Genomic DNA, 21,665 nt, shown 5'->3' on the forward strand with positions numbered 1-21,665 from the left:
TTGTGATTGGGTTACCTCGCTCAGAATGGTTTCTTTTAGTTCCATCCATTTTCCTGTAAATTTCAAGATTCCATTATTTTTTTCTGCTGAGTGGTACTCCATTGTGTAAATGTACCACAGTTTCTCTATTCATTTTTCGGTTGAGGGGCATCTAGGTTGCTTCCAGTTTCTGGCTATTACAAATAGTGCTGCTATGAACATCGTTGAACAGATGTCCTTGTTGTATGAATATGCTTCTTTTGGGTATATGCCTAAGAGTGGAATTGCTGGATCTTGTGGTAGACTCATTCCCATTTTCTTGAGGAGTCGCCATACTGATTTCCACAGTGGCTGTACAAGTTGGCACTCCCACCAGCAGTGGAGGAGTGTTCCTCTTTCTCCGCATCCTCTCCAGCATAAACTGTCATTGCTATTTTTGATTTTCCCTATTTTATTTTTAAAAAGACTTATTTATTTTAAGTTTATGTGTATAAGTGTTTTGCCTGCATGTATGTGCATCACATGTGTGTAGTGACTGTGGAAGCCAGAATAAGGTATTGAATCCCCTGAAACTAGAGTTTTGGATGGCAGTGAACTGCCATGTGGGTGCTGGGAACCGAACCCAAGACCTCTCTAAGAGCAGCAAGTGCTCTTAACTGCAGAGCCATCTCTCCAGCCCTCATAGGAGTGTTGTAAACAGAGCATATTAGCACTTTAGGCACAAGACTAGGCTAAGAGGTTGATGGGGGTCAAAGGCATGCCAATGTGGAGTTGTCCAGGTGAGAACAGATTTCAGCAATGTTTAGGAGGTGGAACTGCCAAGTACAGCATCTGAGGGAGAAGAGAGTGCAGGCTGACACCTTGGTTTCTGCTTGGGTGTAAATAGACATATTACATCATTAGTTAAAGCATTGGATAGAAAGGGGGCTGGACTGCAGCCCTAGATCTTAGACAAGCTGCATTTTCAAGGCCTATGGGACATGCAGGTAGAGACGTGCCATGGGTGATTGGACTGGTGATTCAGATGCTTGGGTTGCACAGATCCGGAAAGAGCCAGCATTTTCGTTGTGGGTAAGACAAGGAGAGAAGTCAAAAGCATCTAGAGTACGCAGGGCTGTGGGCAGCCTTCTCCAGAACACTGAAGGTGGAGGTGCACAGGGAAGCCTGGAAGAGGTAGGAATAGCCTTGAGAATGAGAAAAGTGGGGAAGATCCTGGTGACTAAAGGTTGTCAGTGATGTCACACACAGAACAGAGCTTTAAGGCAAGAATCAGTGTACCTTTGTGGTTTTACTACTGAATGGAAAACGTGGCTCCACCCTGAGCCTCCAGAACAATTAAGAATCTTCAACCGTATGCTTCTCCTTGTGGACTTAACTGAAGTTGGCATGGGCAGTTCGCCTGTCTGGCCTTCCTTGTTTGCAATTTGTGGGGGCGGATGTTGTTGCTGATTTGGGAGCAGTGTGCTCCAGGCTCTGACAGAAAGGACTAGAGAAGGTGTGCTTGCCAGTTTTGTCAACTTGACACAAGAGAGAATTATCCGAAAGGAGGGAACCTCAATTGAGAAAATGCCCCCATAAAAAATCAGGCTGTAGGCAAGCCTGTAGAATATTTTCTTAACTAGTGATTGATGTGAGAGGGCCCAGAACATTGTGGGTAGTGCCATCCTGGTGGTCCTGGGTTCTATAAGAAAGCTGGCTTATGAGCAAGCCAGTCAGCAGCACTCCTCCATGGCCTCTGCATTAGCTCCTGCCTCCAGGTTCCTGACCCAAGTGAGTACCTGCTCTTACTGCTTTTGGTGATGAACTGTTATATGGAACTGTGAGTGAAATAAACTTTTTCCTCTCCAAGTTGCTTTTTGTCATGGTGTTTTATCACAGCAATGATAGCCCTAACTAGGACACCCAGCTAGACAGATAAGGGGAACTCACCTCTCCCTTTGGTACTGGCAAGCGCTGCACACTATCAAGCCTGTTAGAATCAGTCTTAGCATCAATGTCAAGTTTCTTGTAAGCACTCTCCTGATGTTCATTTTCCAGTAAATAAGCAGACACTGAGCGGATGGGGCTATTTGATTTCTTAATCTGCAGCTGTGGGAGCTTTGTAACCACAAGCCTCAGTGAACTCTAGATGACCCTGCAACCATTTTCACCTAGCCAGAGGGGGAGCACCTCCTTTGGTGGCCTGACAGAGGGACTCCTGTGACTGGCAGAGAGGCATGGCTATGATTGATGCACACACAAAGCACCATTTGTAAGTGCCTGTGATTGGTGCAGACACCCTTCCTCTGGTTGTGTAAGCAGGCTGTTCAGTGCAGTGAGACCCTTTCTGTGCAGCCTCTGCTACCTCTCCCTGAGCTGTTGAACATTAGGCTTCGAGCTGAAGAAACTGATGAACAGCACAAGACCAGTCACTGCAGGGAGATGGTGGCAAGCTGGTGTTGATGGTGGAGAGATGGCAGAGGCTGGGAGAAAGCTTGAGGGATCTTGACTTCCGAGGTCTATACAAGAGCTAGACCCCATATAGAGCAAGAGATCTAGCACCCTAACCTACACAAGAGGGCACCACCTACTACTATCAAATCAGAGTCATACAGAGACCAGCACTTGAAGAGCTTCTCTTTTATTGCCTGTGACTTCCATCCAGATAGAGTGAAAGGGTCTTAGTGACTGGTATCACTGGAAAACACTGCTTTGCAGTTGGCATCCTGGAGCACCATCTGGGCCAGACTGTGGGGAGACTGCTTGGGTCTGCACCCAGCCTCTGCTACTTCCCAGGATTGCTGAGCAGGTTGTTTCATCTCTCTGTACTTGCCCTCACCTGTACATGGGATAATAACAGGGTCTCCCTCCTGAAGCCCTTACATTGGTTGAAATGACATATAGGAAGCACTTAGGACATGGTTGGTGTCTTACTGTTCTGTTATAAAGGATAGCATTTAATTGGGGCTTGCTTACAGTTTCAGAGGGTAAGTCCACGGTGGGGAGTGTGGCGGTACAAAGGCAGGCATGGCACTGGAGCAGCTGAAAGCTTTACATACTGATCCTCATGCGGGAAAGAGAGGAGAGAGAGAGAGAGAGAGAGAGAGAGAGAGAGAGAGAGAGAGAGAGAGAGAGAGAGAGACTGGGCCTGGCATGGGATTTGAAAACCTCAAAGCCCACCTCCAGTGACACACCTCCTTACCCTGTACAAACAGTTCATTAGCCGGGGACTAAGCAGGCAAGATATATGAGCCTATAGGGGGATTTTATTCAAAAGTCACCCCAGGCTGGCTCATAGTGAGTGGTGTTTAAATGCTCTTTTGAAAAACAACCTTTTCTGGAAGTCAGTTGAGTGACATGTATCTTTTTTAAAAAAGATTTTGTTTATTATGTATACAACATTCTGTTTCCATGTATATCTGCACACCAGAAGAGGGCACCAGATCTTATTACAGAATGGTTGTGAGCCACCATGTGGTTGCTGGGAATTGAACCCAGGACCTCTGGAAGAGCAGTCAGAGCCATCTCTCCAGCCCCAGTGACATGTATCTTAATCCATTACAATGACAAGACGTTTCACCCAGTATTTTCATCATGTCCCTATGCTAATGACAGCAGTGCTTACATTTAAGCACAGTAGAAAGCTGGGACCAGTGGCACAAACTTGTAATCCCAGCACTTGTGTGGCAAAAACAGGTGGATTGCTACAAGTTTGAGGCCAGCCTAGTTTACATAGCAAGCTCCTGGCCAGGGTTACATAGTGAGTCTTGCCTGTCTCAATAAATAAAGAAAATCCAAAAAACCAAGCAAGCAACCAACTAACAAAACAGATCATAGTAAGCACTTAATAAATGTTTACTGAATTGCATTTACTGGTGTATATGTGTGTGCATATATACATATATATATATATATATCTGTATGAATATGGTGATATAAGATTATATGTACCTGAAAAATTCATATAACCTAGTGACATCAATACAATTCCAATGCTCACATGTTTGTGGTGATACTATGCTACTATGTAAGGCTGGTCATGTAAAGTATAGCAGTTCAATGGTATGTAATGCCTAATTTTTGGAAATGATTATAGCCGACTTGTCATTCTCTTGTAGATATGTGCTTTATCATAATTTTAGTTCATACTTGTACTTGGAACAGAGTACCAGGCAGTGCATGCCAATGGCAGTGGTCTTGTGCACCACATATTTGCTTGATTTGCATCATGCTGCCACATGCCGTGACTGATCTCTGCCATCTACCTTCATGCAAGCACATTTGATGACATTTTACAGGGACAGAATCACCTAATGTCGTAGACGTGTCTGACATAGAGTGACACACGGATTTTCCCTAGGGAACGAAAAGGAGAAGATAGGGGTTACCCACACTGCCATCCACTCAGGGCAGTGGACATTTGCAATTGTTTCTAAGCCTTCAAACTTCTTCCAGTGCTTAGCTGAGTATTCTAGTGCATAGACTCTTTCCACGTCACAAGCCAGTGTAGCACTGTCTCAAGAATATCAGATTTAGTTGGCACTATACTGATGCCATGAGATGACCAGAGGCAAGCACCAAACTGCCAAAATGTACCTGGAAAGGAATGTGCTTACTCGTAGGGTCACATGGAAAAAAAACCACACAGGAATCAACTTCTAAAAGGCCCTCTGGACACACAGTAGACTCTCATACCAATGAATTTTAAGCTCTCTAGTCAAGTGATTATGGTGACTGATAACTAAAATTTTTTTTTTTGGTTTTTCTGAGACAGGATTTCTCTGTGTGGCTTTGGAGCCTATCCTGGCACTCGCTCTGGAGACCAGGCTGGCCTTGAACTCACAGAGATCCGCTTGCCTCTGCCTCCCAAGTGCTGGGATTAAAGGTGTGTGCCACCAACGCCCAGCTGATAACTAAGAAATTTATATTACAAATCTGGTTCATCTTCCCTGTGATTCGAAACAACCTCTTCCCTTGTGGATCTCAGAGGTCCCTTCTGGCAGCCCAGGAGTTAGACTCCCTAAATTCTCAAGTCATTGTGAGTCTCCCAGGGTTTCTGGCACTGCAGAGCAGAGTGGTTGCTGAGTGTGCCTTGCAGTACTGCTCCTGAGAAATCCTGAGTGCTCACTGCACCTTCCCCACATGAGGACGAAGCTCACAGTATGTATGCCAAAGTGTGTGATGATGTCTGGAATTGGAGGCTGACCTTATTATATTAAAAACGGAATCCCCACTGTGTGTTGTTGCATTAGACAGAGTGGCCCTTTGATAGATTGGCAACCATATTGAAGGGAGCTGTACAAGGGAAGGACTCTTCTAGTACATCTGCATTTTGCAGTTCACTTCCGCATCTCAGAGATGCCAAGTTGCCATCATGTCTTTCTGGACGCAGAACTGTCATGCAAGTCTAGTTCAGAGCTTTGAGTTCAGAGTACCAACTGGAGCCACCAGAGGGCACTCTTGCAACATGAAGCCCAACATTTCTCCTGGAAGCTGTTGCCATCTTTGCCAGAAAACCTGAATTTGCTGAATGCAGTGGATCTCAATTTTCAACCCAGAGCAGTTTCTCCCTTTTTCCCAGGGGACATCTAGCACTGGGTAGAGGCAGGTGCTGCTACTGTTTTGGGGGCACGGACCCATGTTCTGAGAAGTACTCATGAGTGAATAGGAGAGCTCTCAATAACAATGAATTACATAGTAAAAAATGCCAGTGGTGCCAGATGGAAAAGGTCTGCTTCACTGAAATGTGTGGCCTTCCACAAAGAGAGTACCACCTGGAAGAGAGTCCTTATGGTGGGCTTTACCTATCCTGAAGGGCAATTTTAGAATGTTGGCCTCAGAGCATTTTTCATCAGCAGAAATATGGGCATTACAATCACCACACACCACTGGAGAGGAGGTAGGACCAGGCAGAGAACACATCATTTCTTTTTACAGAGAAACCCCTGCCCTTAGGGCTAGCCACTCTGCGCGGGGCATGGGCCCAATGAGTGCACCATCCACTTCCTGGTGCTGCTGCAAGGCAGCTTTATTGCCTAAACCGAGAAGGGAATAGGAAAGTCCTGCGATGGTCCTTACAGTTCTGGGGATGAGGCATCAGTGTTGAGAGAAGTGGGAAGTGGTTTTCACTGTGGCCACGGGGAACACGGGGAAAGAGCCTGCGTTTGTTTCCTGACATGGGGCTGAGGAGGGAGACAGAGACCCCTTCTCCTTGGGATCATCTTGGCCTTTCTGTGCCCGAGGGTTATGCCTTGTCCTCTGTAGTTCCTCTTACCCATTCCAGTTGAATGACAATGCATGGTCACAAGACCAGGAGGCTGCAGAAAGGAAATGTGAGACAGGCTCCAAGAGGAACTTGCAGTGGGCAGAGGAACCCTCTGGGCCTTTCCAGTTCATGAGCTGCTCCACAGAAAAGGGCAGAGGACAAATCCAAGCCCTGTAACTGATAGCCCAGAGGCAGGAGAGCAGCATGCTTCAGTGGCCTTGGCTTGTGCAGCAGCCCTCCCCACTGCTTGCCTGTCCGTAGGAGAGTTTCCTCTCTCTCTCTTACGTGTTCTCTCTACTCTGCCGCCAGGTGTGTCCAGTCTGCTCTGCTGCTCACCCTTAGGAGCCCAAGCAGAGGCAGAGGGAACTTGGCATCATCTTCCTTCCCCACTTTAACCATTAGAGATTTGCTCAGAGCCCCTCTACAGGGGTCTTCAGGTCTTTGACAAAGACCCCTGCTCTATCTGCTGTTCAGTCTTTGGACTGGCTTTCCTCATTTCCCTGGAGCTCTGTGGCCTCTGTTTGGTTCGTCTTTCTCTCAGGTGTGATGGTAAAGAAAGGAGCTTGGCTGGGTGATTCCCGTCCCACTCAGAGCCTCAGGCCCTCCTCTGCATTTCCCAGCAGGACTCCTGGGCTGCATTTAGTGCCACCAATGATGGGAACATAGAAGGAACACAGCCAAGCCTGGGGTGCACTGGAGAAAGGCTCTTGGCCAAGAGGGCAGTTTGCCAAGGGCATTTTTATTCACAGCTAGCAATGGTGTCCTGCAGAGATGAGAAAACCAACTCCTCCCTCACTCTGCACCTGCAAGAACCTTCCTGGGACAGAGTTTCCTAGTGGCTGAGCAGTCAGAGGGAGGGCAGAGAAACATGTGAAGAGTACCAGGGGTCCTGGAACCCTTAGACACAACGGGGAAATGAGCCCAGAGGAAGAAGGAGATCCTAAGACTTAAGCCCAACAAGCTCTGTCTGCCCCAGCCTAGTGACTTAATTCCCTCCTCTGGGCAGGCATGGGGCAATTCAGTGACGGAAACCCTTAATCTCATTTATCTCCAAAAAATTTGAGATTAATAATGTCTCCTTAGTCCGATAACAATTTGATTGGAGGGGAGGGTCACCACCTCAGTTTCCTCAAGCCTACGTTTGCCCCACCTTGATCCAGCTTCATCCTCTAGGTTCTCCAGTGAGTCTGGCTAGGAGGAGGTGCAAAAGTGGAGTTGGAGGAAAGGGGAGGGGCCACCCCTTGACCTCTTTCTCTCCAATTAAGAGGGATCCAAAGGCCACATGGCTCTGAGGTTCTCTGGATTGTGGAACATGGAAGTTCCTTTCCCAGGTCTGAGTCCCAGAATCTCTGAGGAGAGTCCCTCATTGGAATCCAGGTGTCCCTTTGGCCCTGGATTTACCACCAATTCCTCAGGCCTGAGAAACCGGCGCTGAAGCCGCTCACTAGTGCCCTGTCTCAGCCTGGCCAGCAGGGGGAGTCCTGGAAAATGCCAAGCACCTGGCATACACAGTGGGCCTGGGAGCCGAGGACCAGGCTTGGAGGACCCTGAAAGTGGCTGCTCTGAAGAGAAAGGAGGCAAGATGGGCCCTGAGAGGTGGGTCCAGTTACAGCGGAGGCGGGGTGCAGGAGTGAAGGAAGCAACGCTGGGAAGGTCACCTTGGAGGTTCAGGAAACAGCAGCAAGATCCTTGCCAGCCTGGGCCCAGGGCTGAACCGAAACCTAGAGAAGGAGGGAGGGTCAAGAGAGCACGCCTCCCCAGATGCTCCTTTGCCTTCTCCCCTTCTCCTCCCCTTCCCGCTGCTCTCCCCTCTGCATTTCTCTCCCCTCCCCTCCCTTTCTCTTCTCCTTCTCCCTTCTCCACCCCTCCCTTCCCCTCTGACAGCTAGGCTGGCCTTGGATTTGTTACTAGCTGAAGATGGCCTTGAACTCCTGTTCAACCTAACCCCATCTCCCGAGTTCTGCTGGCATCACAAACCTAGGGCTTCCTGCCTGTTAGCAAAGCGCTCTCCCAATGGTGCTCCAGTTTCAGTTTTCCTTCTTGCTTCAGAATCCTCTCCCCCCACCATTCCTCCCTCCCCTTCACCTGGAGGGGGCTCCCTCCCTGTTTTTGCTCTTGTTTGGTTGCCATATCTCTCCTAGATGGAACTTCCTGAGACTGACAGCCTTGTGGGAGCTCTTGCTTCTGTCCTTCTCTCTACCTTTCCTGGGACACTTGGCTCTGTTAGAAGTCTTATGGTTAGGTATGTGTCTACTTCTTTAATGTTGGTGTCTCTAGCATTGCTGGAGCCGGAACTGTTATTGGCTGTATTTTTCCCTAAATCTAGTCCAGACTTAATCCGGTACAAATCAAGCTCTCAGTAAAAATGTGTGGAGAGATAAATGAATCCTGTGTACGCTAACCTGGTGAATCCATCTTTACTCCAGCCACCCCTGCTCCAAGGCTCCAGACTTCAGCTGGGTAAAGAATTGGTTGTGGGACCAAGCCCTTGTCACCTAAACATGAAGGCCTCTGCCTTCTCATCCATAAAGTCCTCTCTCCTAGTTAAGATCAAATGACATCTGCTAAGATTATGTGTAAGAAGGGGGGCCATGAAGTTCATGACTGTGAGGCCTAAGGCCATGTGTGGTGTCCACAGCCTTGTCCTTCTGTCTGATACTGGTCCCATAGCTCTCCTCCTCTAAAATGTCTCCTCCTTTCATTCCCTCCCAATCCACTTTATTTCCCCTCCTGGCCTGCCAGGCCCCCACAGGGGTTACCCAGGCTGGAGTTCCTAGAAATGGCTAGACAGAGCTGCACACAATGCTTTTCTATTTCCTTGGAATGCTATTTATTTATTTATTTATTTATTTATTTATAAAGCAAGGCCACATCATTTAACTAAGAGACTAATGGGGGTCACATGGGTATGATATACTGAATAAAAACTGGGAAATCAGATCAGGTATTACTTAATATAGCCAGTTGTTAGCTAGGAATATTTCTCAAGCCAGATTCATGAGGGATTGAAACAGATGTTTCTCCATGAGAAAACATGCGGGCTCCTCCTTCCAGAGTGTTCTCTCTCTGTAGGCCAGTGTCTTTCCCTTTGGGCCCTTAGGTAAGGACTGTTGTCCCACAGACAGGTTGTGACCCCAGGAGCTACTGGATTCAGGGCATTGTCCACATTGTAACTGAGTAGGCATGTGGAGGAGATATCTTGGAGTCTTCCCAATTCCTGAATCTGGTTGAGTGTCCCTGGGCTCCCCTGTCTAACAGCGGCTTCTTCTCTTGGCACAAGATCTGAGTGAGTGTGGAGGTAGGGTAGGCAGTGGATTCCAGTCCAGAAGCTTGGCACATGACTGTTACCAGCCCTCCACTGACCTAAAACCTTCATGCCTTCATGCCCTTCTGGGCCCTAACATGGGGAAAGAGTGAGTGAGTGTGTGTGAGTGTGTGTGTGTGTGTGTGTGTGTGTGTGTGTGTGTGTGTGTAGGAAAGCAGGGATGTACAAAGGTTGGGGCTAATAGTTTCCCAAAGGGGTAAGCTTTGTGTCTTCAGCACTCTGGTGCTGGGAGAATGGTGTGGTGGACGAACAGAGAAGCCCCTCATGTGCTGAGTAGCTCTAGGATGCCAGACTGATAGCCCCCCCCACCCCCCACCTGTGGCCTGCACCATGGTCCACACTTTGGGTTGTAATCCTCAAAACTGCCTGAAGTGGAGGGCATGGGCCTTTGCAGAAGATCCCTGGGTTGGATCTTTCCAAAGACAGCCTGGCCTGGTTACTTGGAGGGTCATTAGCATCTACCAATGTCCTCCTCTCCCTCACTCCATCATGAAGTGTCACTACTAGCTTGCTTCCAGTCCCTCTTCCTGTCCCAGGCTTTTAAGCTCTTGGTCTCCTTTCTTCCTGTAAGCTCAGCTGAGCCTGTGTCTGCATATAGATGTCTGCTCAGTCACTTTGTGGAGGAAGTCTTCCCTGCTGTCCCTAGTACCCTCAGTGTCCCCTTTGTGTCATGTAGCAGTTATGATTGTGTATCCATTGGTGACTGCCTTTCAGCCTCTTGACTAAGTGCCCTAGAAAAGCAGCATTGCTCACATCTGAACTTCAGACCCTGGCATTAAACAGGAGGCAGTGAAACATCTGATGAGAGAAGAAAGGATAATATGAGCTTTGTCTACCTCTCATCAGCTGAGGTTCCTTCTCCATCCCAAGGCACTACAGTCTTCTTAGATTGTCTTACAACAATAACAACATTCCCAACAGAGGCTAGAGAGGTGGCTCAGTGGTTAAGAGAGTTTCTGTTCTTCCAGAGGACCTGAGGTCTGTTCCTAGCACCCATGTCACACAACTGCCTAGAATTTTAGCTCCAGGGTACTCAATGCCTCTGGCCTCTTTAGGGCACCTGCACGCATGTGCACACACATGCAGACACACTCCCTACACATAATTCAACACATAACAAAAACAAAATTAAAAGCCTTCCAATGACAGCCTGGTTAGCCACACACAGCCTGAATACAGATGCGCACTGACTTATGATAGGGTTACAGGCCGATAAAACCATGGTGAGTTGAAAATAATATAGGTCAAGAGTGTGCTGGGTGTATATAACCTACAGAATGAGTCAGTTCAGGAATGTGCTGTTTACTGTCGTGATATGTGGATGACTAGAATGGCAGCTCCCTGTACCTCCTACTGATAGCCAGTAGAAAGGTCAAACTTCAAAATTCTAATTATGTTTTCTGTCACAGAATGCATATTGCTTCTGTATGGTACCATAAGGTCTAGAAATTCTTAGATTGGAACCTTTTATAATTTATAAAATGAAATCTAAGGACTCTGGATGTGGCTCAGTTGGTAGAGTGCTCCATGAGCATATAAAGGCCTGTACCACAAAAACAAGTAAATTAGATGAAAATCTAAACATATCTCTTCTTCCTGGGCCCTCTTTGAATGGCTTCTGAGGCCTTTTGGATTTGAGTAGCTGTTGGCGGGCATCTGCCTGCCACGCCTCCTCCGCCTTCCCACCTTCCTTGATGTCACGCTAACAGCAGCACCCTCCCAGGTGTGCCGCACATGCTCACAGCTCCCACTTCTCCTATGCCAGGGCATTTTTGCCCTCCTTCCCCTCTTCCAGGGAGCCCAGAGCCCTCTTCTGTGCCCTCCTGGCTCCTTCATCCCAGACTCCATTTTTCTAGCTCAAACATCTTTCATGTTTGAGCCCCATGAGTAGTAAACAGAGAATGAATGAAGATCTCTTGTCTCATGCCTGCTTGGGCATATGCTGGACCATGTGGGACCTGAGAGGCTCCCCTCCTTTGTTTAAGATCCCCACCAATTTGGTCCTCAATACTCACCATCGAAGCTGCTGTTCCCCTTCTCCCCAGATGTTTCCAGTGGCTCCCATGAGGTCCTCTCTCCAGCCAGCTGTGTTTCTGTGGCCCAGTGGGTGTACAGCGTGCTATGCAGGGGCTAAAGACGGAGGAGACAGGAGGCTGGGGTGGGACAGGCTCTCTCTGGTGTCTTGTCTTCTAAGACACAGCAGAACTGTCGCCCAGTTGTTAATATGACAAAATATTCCCATAATGATTCTTAAGCAGCCAATGGCTGCTGTGAGTTGCCTGCTGCCTCAGATGCCTTGGACCCTCCCCTGCACCCTCCTATCCTTCCCTCTGACACGCCGCTAAAACATGATGCCTAGCACAGAAATCATCCTTCCTCACAGGTGGGTGTGGCTCACAAAGACTAAATCCTGGAGAGCTCAGAGACTAGAAGACAAAAGAACCCTGGAGTCTCTAAGGTGGAGAGTGGCCTGGGGCTTCCAGGACAGAAGGACAGGTCCTGTCAGAGCTCTGAGGATGGGGCTGCCTTCATGCCTACCTCACTCTGAACAGCCACAGGCACCAAGGCTGGCTGACACAATGCAGTGGACCCCAACAGCAGGTGAGGGGTAGAGGGTGCCCACACTTTCCATGGAGGACAGTTGGCTACAGAGAGCTTACTGAAGTTGAACTTGTAGGTAAACCTCTTGCCTTTGGTCTTGTGCAGGATCTTCTTATTGTAGTAATACCTAGAGAATTGAGGAAGGAAGAGACTCAGTGTCTCCTCCATCAGACTAGCAGGTACTGGAGGACACCAGCCATCTTCCCATAGCGAGGACATTTCCCAAGCACTGCCACGGTGGGAAGCAGCCAAGAGTGCCAGGAGCCACAGGCCTTTTCCTTGAACTCTGCCTCTTGTACTGTTGGCCACTGCTCACCTGAGGGCCCGGCTCAGCTTGTCATAGTTCATCTGTGGTTTGCACTTCCTGCGGCCCCAGAGGCGAGCCACTTCGTCTGGATCCTTGATGACAAACTCCCCATACTCTCCCTGCTGCCAGGCGATGACATGGCGGAACTCGTCCTTCTGCAGCAGTGCCAGGATGAAATGCCACAGCTGGATCTGCCTGGAGCCTGGCGACGACTCAGCTTTGTAGGCCCAATTGGGGAAGGCCAGACCTGGGGTAGGGGAGCGTGAGGGTCACCTGTTGTCCTCAGGCCCTGCCCAAGTCAACTTCAAGAGCATGGGAAGGAGGCAGGGAGTGTTACCTGAGATCCAGTAGTTGACAGGGGTGGTCAGGATGCCTTCCAGGAAGCAGTTACAGTGCATAGCGTATGGTAGGAGAGAAAGGGTTCAGTGTGGACCTCAGGCCTGCTGAAAGCAAGGGAAAGCATGGAGGTAAGGAAGGAAGAAAAGAGTCCTGAACAGAAAAGGAGCTGACTTTCTTTGTGTGCATGGGAAGTCCAGCCTGTGGGGACCTCCTTGGCTCAGAGGCTACCCCCAGGTGGTAGCTGGGGTCAGAGCCCAAAGAGAAAAGGTTCTTCCATCCTGACCCAAGATGGAGGATTTAGACAGAGAGAAAAACTGGCCTTCAGGCTCAGCAGGACTTTGTTTTTGAGAAGAGAAGAATGATTTTTTTTTCTTTACTTTGAGTAGAGGAGCAGTGGCAGGCATACATACATACATACATACATACATACATACATACATACATACTGCTAACATTTTTTGGTTGTTTTGAGACAAGTTCTCATGTAGTTCAAGCTGAGTCTCACACTACATAGCTGAAGCTGACCTTGAACTCCTGATCCTGCCGCCTTTACCATGTTAGTGTTGGGATTTCTGGCATGCACCACCACACTTGCCCGCCCTCTCCCAATTCTGGTAACTCTACAACAATTTCACATTTGAAAAGGGTAGAGATTTTTGTGTTGTTTTCACCAAAACCCAAATGCCTGGTGCACAGTTGTCAATAAGTGATAGCTGGCAGAATAAATGAATATTAATGACTTTTCAATGGTCTCTTTTGTTGCGAATTTAAAAAATGTTATCTCCTTCACTTCCGTCACCCCAAAACTATGTAGGATCTAGTCTTTATTTTGTATTTTTTCCTCCAAAAGTTGTCACCTCCTTTCAGGGTAGTTTAGGGGTAGCACCTACTTTTAGAGTCTCCCTCCTACAGCCTGGAGCCTGAGAGGGGAAGTGACAGCTTTGAGTGAATGGACAGATAGATAGGTGGCTTGAGAAGATGGGGCCAAGAAAGGCTACCTGGCTGAGATCAGAAACTCAAGGCTTGTTTCTCCAGTCTTGTGCCTGTGCGCCAGGGAGGCAGACGAGTGTCTAGCCAGGGCCAGGGTTGTACCCTGCTGGGTCACACCCTTCCTGTGTTCTCAACATGGCTGCTGCTCCAAAGCTCCCGTGGCTCTGGATGCCTTTTTGACTCCATTCTCCTCTTGGTGGGAGGGAGCCTCAGCCCCTGCCCTGGGAGCTTCCTAGGCTATCCCAAGATTGGAGACAGCTTGGATGGGGCCAGCCTGGTACTGAGAATGGCTGATCCACACATCACAGATGCTCTTGTTGGGTAGTACCTCTTGGAAAAGGGAGTCTAGATCACTGACATCCCCTGGAGCGCAAAGATTCAGGGCTATCCCCAAAGAAGCTAGGCTAGCTAATGGTAAGCACAAGAGCAAGAAGCAAGAAGTGTAAGATCTTCATGAATCTGTGTGACATTTTTCTTCACTGAGATGCTAATCTCTATATAGTTCTCCTTTCAGCATATCTGCTGTTCAAGCCAGTGCTCAGTAGTATCAATTTTTTTGACAGCTATGTTCCTCCTGGAGCTCAGGAGCCCTGGCCATCTTGTTCAGTGCTGGCCATTTGGATTACATCTTGGCACCATGCTTTGTACTAGTAGGTGCTTACTGAATCATGGGTAAGAAAGGGGGTTCTCTGGGTGCATGTGGGGGAAGCAGGGAAAGGTTTTAGAACTATCCTCAGTAAGATAGGCTTGTCCAAGGGAGGCGAGGAGGCATTGAAGCAAACCTGGGTTGAGGAGAAGATGGTGCAAGATGCTGGCTTGTGGGATGTGAACAGTGTGCAAGAGGACTGAGGAAGGATAGGAGGGAGGGCCACGGAGCGGGATGAGGAGCCTGCTCTTGAGGTGGCCCAGGCAGGGACTCCCATGCTGGTGAGTTCAGCATGAAGGAAGTATTATTCTCAACTAGAACTTAATAGGTCTGGAGGGCACACAGACATCAGTGTGTAGCAACCTCCTACCATTCCAGAAAAGGCTTAAGAGAGAGAGGGTGACTTGACCAAGGCCCACCAGAGTGGCGACAATCACCCTCAGAACTGTCTCTATGGAGTGTCCCTAGGACTTGAAATCATGTCGCCTTTGGCAGTGTTTCTAGACTTCAGTGAGCATGAGAAGCATCTTAAGTCATTTCAAAATGAGGATCCTGATCACACGGGCCGGTGGGACCTATGACAGCACATGTCTAACATGCTATGCGGTATTGTGGCCATGTGTCCCCGGACTGTGGTCTGAGTGTCAGGAACCTCTCTGGCATAGTAGGTCTTAGAGGCCACTCTGAGCCCCAGCAGGGCTATAGAGCCTCCCCAAGGTCATTGACGGAGAAAAACTGGAAAGCAAGACCTCAGATCAAGATTCTAGTTGGACATGTGCACATGACTATAAAGTCCTGCACTCAGGAGGCAGAGGCAGGGAGATCATCCCAGGTTGAGGCCAGTGTGGGCTACATAGAGAGTTCTAGGACAACCTGAGTTATATAGTGAGACCTGAAGAAGAAGAGGAGGAGGAGGAGAAAAGAAAAGAGTGATCCAGAGCTGAGGACATGTAGGATTAATGGTATGTATGTGTCCTAGAACTAGGCACATGCAGGGTCCCTAGCCCCTGCTTGTCCTCACACCTTCATGAGAAGAGAAAGGAAGGAAGGAAGGAAGGAAGGAAGAAGGAAGGAAGCAAGCAAGCAAGCAAGCAAGCAAGCAAGCAAGGAAGAGAAAAAGATTTACACAGTCCAGCCATGGAGATAGGCAGGCTGCTGACCACTCCTCCCCTACCTGAAAAAAGACAAAACAGTTGTGGGGCATGACTGATCCCAGTACTTGGAAGGCAGAGGCAGAAGGAACATGAGTTCAAGGTCAACCTCAACTACACAGCAAATTTGAGGCCAATCTGGGCTATATGAGACCTGCCCCAATAAATGAATCAAAAGACAAACCAAAACACAACATAAGCAAATGGCTCCCCAAACCCAAACATGCAACCAGCGTGGCATGCGGTTGGGGGAGACTGAATCCCCTGGTTTGGACACAGTAGCTTCCTACCCAGATGTGCCATGCTCATGAGTCCACAAGAAGCTTGCCAGTTCTGGGTGTGGGAAGCCTTAGTGTTAAGAAGTCCCGCCAACGGTCTCCTGAAAATCCTTCCCTTCCTGCCTGAGGCCCTGAGCTGACTGACAGTGGAGGCTTTCCAGAGAAGAGTAGCTCTACCACCATGGGTGTCGACTGTCTTTGTCACTTAACCGTAATTCCTTGTGTGTCACTTTTAACCAAAAACCTTGACGATTTATTAGTGTGTACCTGTGTAATGTGTACATGTGTGCATGCGTGTGTACCTGTGCATGGCATGTGTGTGGAGGTCAGAGGACAACTCTGTGGAGTCTGTTCATTTTTGAAGTGGGTTTGAGGACCTAACTCAGGTCACCAGGCTTGTTCTGCAAGCACCTATCTGCTGAGCCATCTAGCTGGTCCCCTGTGTCGCTGTAATCGACACGTTGGTGTGGAACTTCCCTGGCTGGGGGCATCCCACTCTGTGCCCTCCAACCTGTTCTCTGGGCCGGCTCTGGCTCTCTTGTGCCGTTAGCTGCACACTCAGATTGGCCGCATTCTATTTACCTGCAGCCCTGCAACACCCATGGCAAGATGAGCACAGTAGCTTACAAGATGAGCACTGGGAACCAGAAATCAAAGACTACCATAGCCCAGCCTGGAATGATCATCGTGGGTCTCAAAGCATGCTGTGCTTCTGGAAAGGCTACAGCAGCAAATCATTATTACCATCACCATTGTTCTGATTACTAATAATGTTGATCCCCTTGGCCAGCATAAGAGCTCATTACAACACAAGTAGGTTCTAGGTCATTATTTAATAAAAGCAGGATAGATAATGATGAAAACAATAGGGAGTAAGGCTTAAGCTCGGTGAGGAGCCAAATAAAACCTCCCAAGCTGCTTCACCTTTTCACACTTTCGGCCGATGTGACCTGGGACCGCCACGGGTTCAGGACAAGGTGCTCTTGTTAAGTTACTTCACTGATTCCTCACAATAACCTCTTGAAGTTGGTATTGGCTACATTTTGTAAGCTGAGGAAACAGAGGCTCAAAGAGATTAAGAGACTTGCTTAAGATCCTGCCAAGTGGTGGAGCTAGATGGAAACAGGTCTGTCTGACTCCAGGCTCGGAGCTGTAATTGGTCAACAAGGGCAGAAGAGCTGAAACTCGGAGGAGAGAGGCAAGGCTGGCAGGAGGCCCTTGCCTCAAAGGAGACTGTCCAACCAAGCCCAGGATGTGGGCTCTTGTCCAGAAAAAATTTCAACAGTAGCTCCAGAAAGGCAGAGGCCAGGCACCCAGTGAGCAAAGCATGAGAAAGATAGGAGCACACAGACAGACACATAGATAGAGAAACTCACACAGATACATACATATAGACAGACACACATAAACATACACATACATGCAGACATGAATGCACATATACAGACTTGGACATACACGCAGACACCCACACCCACACAGAGACACATAGAGATGCACACAGACATAGACACATAGACAGACAGACACACAAATGCATACACAGAGATACATAAAGGCATACATGAACACATGCACACAGTCATACCCATAGAGACACACAAGACATATACACATAGGTATACACACAGACACACATATACAAACAGATAGACACACACAGACACACAAAGACTCATACACAGAGACACACACAGGCACATACACACAGAAACACACACAGACACATACATACACAGAGACATATATAGGCATACATGGACACATACATAAAACACACACAGACATATACACAGATACATACACACAGACATACACAGAGACACATACACACAGAGACTCACATAGACACACACATAGAGGCACACACAGAAACACACACACAAACAGATACACACACAGACACGTACACACATATACACAGACACATACACACATAATGCATACACAGAGACACACACATAGAGGCACACACAGACACATACACACAGTTACACACAGACATATAAACACAGATACACATAGACACAGATGCACAGATACACACAGACAGACATACATGCACACAGATATACACAGACACATACACACAGTTACACATAGACACACACACACACACAGACAGACAGACATATACATTTAGAGACAGACGTACACACAGACACACATGTAGAGACACACACAAAGACATACAGAAACATACAGAGACATAAACACACATACACACTAGCATTTGAGCATGTATATAGAAATGTACAGCAGATGGGGTAGCTCACACTTGTAAACACAGCACTTGAAAGGCAAAGACAGGTGGTTTGCCTCAAGTTCAAGGCTAGTCAGAGCTACAAAGAGAGTTTTAGGTCAGCAAAGGTGCCATAGACATGCCCAGCCTCAAACAAAACAAGCAAATCAGTAAAAATTATAAAAAGGAAGTCACACTGTCATTGGGACCTTTGTAGCTAGGGACCAAGTGACCAGATCAACTGGACAAAACCTGGGCTTTTCCGTGCTCCATTGAGTTAGGAGGAGAGAAGCCTGCTGTTGAGTAGAGAGACACAGACTATAAGCCTGAAAGAGCCAAGCAGAGAGATGGGTCCTGGACAGTGAGGTCCATGGTAGGACCCAGGGGCCTGAAGGACAAGATGGAGATGAGACCACAATGACAGCCACAGTGACAGCCAGTGGGAGACACCTCAGAGAGCTCAGAGGCTCTGGGGGTAGAATATCTTCTCCTTCCCTCCTCTGAGTCCCCAGACTGATTGGGAACCTCTGGTTCCCCTGGATCTTAGCAGGTGGGGACAGCAGGCTCTGCTGATCATATCACCTAAACTGTAAGAGGACCTGCAACCTTGGGTGTGCAGGTGGGGACCCTGGAGGGGGGGTTCTTTGACCCCTCACTCTCCTTTCCCTTCTCCCCTAGCTGAGGACACCTGGTACCTCTCACTCCCTTGGGGATGACGACTTCTGGAAAAGATTCCCTCAACCCCTTCCTCAGGGTCTCAGTTCTTCACCTAGCCTCTGGTGGCAGACCCACCCTGTGGCCCACCTGGTCTATCCTCCTTAGGGGCAGCAGGATTTGATAGGCTTTGTACTTCAAACCCAGACACCCTATGACAACTCAGGGTTGACAGGAACGGGCAGTTGAAGGTTGGGGAAAACAGCAACAAAACAAAACCCCTAACAGATGCTCTGGGGAAACCAGGGCTTAGGGGAATGGGCCACAAGGGTGACTGTCACAGGCTTCAGCCTGGTCCCCACCCCTCCTCTGACCTTCTCAGCTGTCTTCAACCTGCTTCTCCATCTCTTCCATCCAGCCTTCTGTCCTACCTGTGGCCTCCTCTTGTTGGGCTGTTTCTCTGTGCTTTTCTCCTCAGCTCTCTGTTACCTCTGGTGGGTTACCCCTTCTCCCTGCCTGGGTGACTAGTCTCCCCGGGTCTCAGTCTCACCCATTGCCACCTGGCCCTGTTCCGTGCTGGCTGGCCTTGTCACTTTTTGTGTCTTGCCCTTTTCTGTTTTCTTCCACCCCTGACTCTTGGAGCCTGTATCTTTTCCATAATTGCCCCCAGCACTCAGTCTCCCCCAGTGCTGATCTAATTTGTCATAGTCCTATCAGCTGTGCCTTATGGAGCCTCCTGAAGACCCCTACCCTTAGTCTCCCCACCAGGAGCAAGACATTCCCCGAACCAGGCACTAAAGCAGCAGCAGAGCAAGGCTACCAGGAGATGAAGATTCTAGCAGTTGAGTTGGACGAATTGACCACAGCCCTGAGATAGGGTGTTGGGCCAGTCAGAAAATCAGAGCAGCAGCGGATGCAGCTGACATCTGAGGTGGCAGGCAGTCTCCAGAGCTGAGGCCAGTCCCTTCTGACTCAGTCCCTAACCACCAACCCCCATGTCCATATCTACCACATCTAGCTCAGACCTCCAGGCTAAACCCGAGCCCTTCCCTTCCACCATGGTGGTCTGCAGCCACCTCAGCTGGCTCTGTGTGTGGTGTCTAACCCCACAGGGCCCCATTCACTGCCCCTGGGCAAAGCAGAGAGACCCCCACCTATCCATATATCTCCCCCCCTCCCACTTTCCCAAAGGACTTTCTCCTGGCATCCTGTCTGCCTCTCTAGCTGCTTCTGTGCTCCCTACCATAGGGGTTCCTACTCTAGGATTCTTGGTCCTAGGTCTTTGGGAAGGGTCCTGGGGGCAGAGTCCTCTTGCCCTAACAGAGGCATGCATCCCTTCAGTTCCCCCAGCGAGACTCAGGAGGGAGCCCTTGGCACGCTCTACCCACTCAGTGATGTCCCCCAACTCATCTGCCTCAGTCTGCTCCTCTGTGAACCTCAACAACAACCGCGCTCTTTTACCCTCAGTCACCACCCCCGCCCCAGCCCCCCGGCAGCGACCAGCCTCAGGTGCACGGCACCTTTGGACCATATGGATAGCCGGATGAGAAGTTGGCTGAGGTCTTGGTTATTTGCTTACCATTTATCCAGGAGTCTGGTCTGTCCCAGAGAACAGACGTTGGACCCCACTGGCCCCCACCTGCAGAGAAAAGTCCCCTGCTACACTGAACCAGTATCTCTGTCTGGACCAGTGTCTCCCAGATGCCAGGTGCTCTCGGCCCTGAGGCTCTGTGCCATTCCTCTGTAGAGAGGAGAGCCTGGCCACTCCTGTGGCCCCTGGCTCCTTACTTCCCCTTCCCAAATGCCCCATAACTGGTTCCATAGCCAGGTGCACAAAGAGGAGCCCCGCCACAGACCTGCCAGAGTGGCTTACCGCCTTGTAGCCCGCAGTTCCGTGTGCAGTCTGTCTCCTTCTGGCTCTTTCTTTGCCCTTGCTCATCATGCCTTAGGGTTACTTAAAATGAGAGGGATCTCCAAGCTCCCAGGGGAGTCGATGTGGTTTGCAGGCAGTACCATTAACCCTTCAAGGACCAGTGGCATGCCCTATGCCCCACGCCGGCACCCTGCACACTCATACACATCCTGCAGTAGAGTAAGGCTTCTTCCTACGGGGCAACCGGCTTTAAAGAGGCCTATAAGGCGATTTCCTCTTATTCAATTCTTCTGAAGGTTGCTGACACACTGGGAAGTCCTACCAGTCGTCTGTCCATCTCATTCTTTCAGCCCCTATCTTGTAGAGCTTTCTGTGGAGACAGTTGAGAGCAGAAAACTGACCCCCAGACCTCCCAGACTTACACCGGCTGCTGCCTTTCCCAGATGCCCTCTCACTCACACACTAATGCCAGATTGTTACAGTCTTTAACTTTCCTTCTTTGGCTCAAATAAAATGATATGATGATTCCTTTTCTAAGCATATTTTTTTTTTACTCACTCTTTAGTACTGGGGACATGGCTAGGCTCTTCCACCACTGAGTCCCATCTCCCATGTGATAGTTACTCAAGCTCCTTTTCTAATTTTTTTTTTTTCAAGACAGGATTTCTCTGTGTGGCTTTGGAGCCTGTCGTGAAACTCGACCTGTAGGCCAGGTTGGCCTCGAACTCACAGAGATCCACCTGCCTCTGCCTCTCTAGTGCTGGGATTAAAGGCATGCGCCACCAACACCCAGCTTCCTTTTCTAAAATTTAAAGGCACTTAATATGTCTATTCTCTTACGGTTCTAGATTTTTTTTTTTTTATTTTTAGACTTTATTAATTTGGCTTGAAGTTAGACAGCAGGAAGAACTTCCAACTAAGGATTAAGCAAACTAGGACACAGTGACTACAAGGGCATCAGACTCAATGAAGAACAAGATAAGGGCTATGATTCCCAAGACACCTTGGGGAGAAGATAACTAAGAAACAGGCTTTT

At 48.8% G+C, this 21,665-nt stretch overlaps 1 protein-coding gene and 1 long non-coding RNA gene across 4 annotated transcripts; one reads left to right on the forward strand and one right to left on the reverse strand.

The window, feature by feature from the left end:
* Positions 1-6,912: 6,912 nt before the first annotated feature.
* Etv3l (ETS variant transcription factor 3 like) lies at positions 6,913-21,140 on the reverse strand. 3 transcript variants are annotated; one of them, XM_035451081.1, is made up of 6 exons: positions 20,630-21,140; positions 12,794-12,899; positions 12,466-12,703; positions 12,087-12,276; positions 11,564-11,678; positions 6,913-7,944 (listed from the first exon to the last, which is right to left on the reverse strand). In XM_035451081.1, exons 2-6 carry the CDS (start codon positions 12,852-12,854, stop codon positions 7,484-7,486), a joined length of 1,065 nt encoding a protein of 354 aa, XP_035306972.1. In that variant the 5' UTR covers positions 12,855-12,899; positions 20,630-21,140; the 3' UTR covers positions 6,913-7,483. The 3 variants fall into 3 exon arrangements, with proteins under 3 accessions (XP_035306972.1, XP_027248830.1, XP_035306973.1); XM_027393029.2 differs by having other exon boundaries at positions 12,794-12,896; positions 20,630-21,139; XM_035451082.1 differs by lacking the exon at positions 20,630-21,140 and adding an exon at positions 16,785-17,237 and having other exon boundaries at positions 12,794-12,896.
* LOC107980149 lies at positions 7,700-13,542 on the forward strand. Its single transcript, XR_003480655.2, has 3 exons — positions 7,700-7,819; positions 11,932-12,149; positions 12,255-13,542. It is a non-coding gene; the product is annotated as an uncharacterized LOC107980149 (long non-coding RNA).
* Positions 21,141-21,665: the final 525 nt, after the last annotated feature.

Source organism: Cricetulus griseus (assembly GCF_003668045.3).
Source record: "Cricetulus griseus strain 17A/GY chromosome 1 unlocalized genomic scaffold, alternate assembly CriGri-PICRH-1.0 chr1_0, whole genome shotgun sequence".
In the NCBI taxonomy this organism is placed as follows: Eukaryota; Metazoa; Chordata; class Mammalia; order Rodentia; family Cricetidae; genus Cricetulus; species Cricetulus griseus.